At 37.5% G+C, this 2650-nt stretch overlaps 1 protein-coding gene across 1 annotated transcript; it reads left to right on the forward strand.

Moving 5' to 3' along the window:
- Positions 1 to 1851: 1851 nt before the first annotated feature.
- On the forward strand, positions 1852 to 2534 carry Pmar_PMAR009644 (ATP synthase alpha subunit vacuolar, putative; the record flags this gene model as incomplete). The annotated part of the gene is made up of 3 exons (XM_002777303.1): positions 1852 to 1899; positions 1945 to 2070; positions 2117 to 2534. Coding segments are annotated over 3 exons (592 nt in total), but the record flags the coding sequence as incomplete, so codon positions are not given.
- Between the last annotated feature and the right edge of the window lie 116 nt (positions 2535 to 2650).

The raw sequence follows: 2650 nt of genomic DNA on the forward strand, positions 1-2650 counted from the left end.
ACTCCTCTGGCAGTTTCATAAAAGGATTCAGTTTGGTTAGCACTAAGGAAGAACATAATAATAGGACGACGACATTAATGCTGATGATGATAGATGATTATTACTATTCAAGAACAGCTTTAATATAACGAGGGAATCTATCCTTAAACCTTCCCTGTGCTGCTCTGGCGAGTTGGAATTCTTGACCACCAGTACTCCTAACAGCTCCACTATTCGCACTTCTCATAACATTATCAATGGACTTCCGTCTGAAGGAAAGAAGATTGATCATCATAGCAATTATGCAGAAGCAGTAGTATAATAATAATAATAATCACTAGTACTACTACTACTGGTATTATCACTTACTGTCCATCTCCTTTTGAATATTCAGACATAACATCCTTAACCCATTTAATCATCTCATCAATAGTCTTATCACCAGTACTCTTATTATTATTATTATTATTCATCACACTTTTCTTGGCTTCCTTTTTCTTACTACGATTTTGTGAGTTCCTAGCAGCTATAGCGATACCAGCTACTAAGAGGGGTAGAAACCTCTTCTTCTGAGCTTGTTGAGATCTTATCAATTGTCCATTCAGATCAATAAGACTGCTGCTCCTGCTGCTGCTGCTGCTCCTGCTGCTTCTATCATCACTTATAATATGACTTGATTCACTGCTGCTACCAGTAGTAGTAGTTGATAATGATGCCTTCGAAAAGGTAGGAGCATATCTATAAATAATTGGTTAGGAGTGGATTATGGACTTACATGGATATATACTCACCTCAATGACTGCTGCTGCTGTTGCTGAATAGTGGTAGTAGATTCCATCAAGTAGGTCGAGATAGTCAGAATAAGTGGAATCATTTGACGGTAATGTAATAGGATCATCACCATCGTCAGGTTAATAGATAAAGGTAATTGCTACAGAGTAATGATGATGATAATGATGATGTTGAGTACTACTATTAGAATCATCAAAGCCATAGATAGCATTATTAAAATTATTGACCAACTCAATAATCACCAATTATAATAATAAACAATAGATCTTCTTCTTCATCATCATCATCGCTGCCGAAGCGGTGGAGGATATAGTATCATTTATTCATCAATTCTTCTTACTGAAAGCTACTACATAAGGTACTATTGTTATTGTATAATAATAACGGGCTTATATTGGAATATCACTGGTTATCTTGTGGTGAATACGTTGAGGAATACTCTACTACTACTTACCATTGTCTTACTGCATTAGAATGATATAGAAGGTATACTGAGCAACGAAGTAGTAGTAGTAGCAGACGACGACGACGACGAGGGATATCTTAATATATATGTCCCGAAACTATAATTATTATATATACTATATAATAATATTATCTATATATATGTTGATGAATAAGAATGAACTGAGATATGGTAGTAGCATGGTATTGTTGCTAATCCACCTTTTACCAATACTACCGTAATACTCCAGAACTAGCAACTAGCAATATGTGAATATACGGACTAGTTATAGGATATGTTAGCATATATAATAGCTGCTACTAACGGTATACTATTAATGTCATCATCCCCCCTCAATAGGGTCTATCAAGAAGGAGGAGTCTACCCAAGCCCTACTACCTCTGCGACCACAACGCAACGCCACAGCCAATTATTTTAGGGCGAGCGAGATTTACAAATGACTTAAGAGTGCTTAGCACACCTAAGCTGAGCTTCCTCTTGTTGTTGTTGTTGTTGTTCGAATACATCTTCTACCTGCAGTAGAGTGTAGTTGATGATGATGATGTTTATTATTATGGCATTTCCGTTATTGGGTCATCATCATTGTAGTTCATAACATTCCCTTTAGCATCCTCATGGTTAAGGCTCAACAGGAAGAGGCTTCTATCGGACGTATTCATAAGGTAAGTAGTAGTACTCTTGTTATTGTGAGTAGTATGAATCTTTAGGTCGCCGGTCCTTTGGTCGTGGCTGATAACATGTCCGGTTCTAAGATGTACGAAGTGGTTCGTGTTGGTTGGGAGAATCTTGTCGGAGAGATTATCAAGATTGAGGGAGATACTGCCTCAATTCAGGTAATTACAACTAATAATAACAAGATTAGTATTATAAGCTTATTAGGTTTATGAAGATACTGCTGGTTTAACTGTTGGTGATCCGGTTATCAAGACTGGTAAACCTCTTGCTCTTGAGCTAGGACCTGGTATTCTTAATAATATCTTTGATGGTATTCAACGTCCTCTAGAGCGTATTCGTGATTTATCCAAATCATTGTTCATTCCTCGTGGTGTCGATGTTGCTGCTCTTGATGGCGATAAACTCTATGAGTTTAAACCAGCTGCTAACGTACGTGTTGGTGATATCGTAACTGGTGGTGATATTATTGGTTTTGTTATTGAGAATGGTTTATTCAGTAACCATAAGGTTATGGTACCTCCTGGAAATCAAGGACGTGTACAATGGATTGCCCCTAATGGTAATTACTCTGTTCATACTTGTTTAATGGAGATTGAGTCCAACAGTAGCAGCCTTGGAGGAAGTGATGTCGATGTAAGTAGTAGTACTACTACTAAGCTATCTATGGCACATTCATGGCCTGTAAGACATGCTCGTCCATGTGTTGAGAAGCTCCCTGGTATTGCTCCTATGCTTACT

Source organism: Perkinsus marinus (genome assembly GCF_000006405.1).
Source record: "Perkinsus marinus ATCC 50983 genomic scaffold scf_1104296952090, whole genome shotgun sequence".
In the NCBI taxonomy this organism is placed as follows: domain Eukaryota; phylum Perkinsozoa; order Perkinsida; family Perkinsidae; genus Perkinsus; species Perkinsus marinus.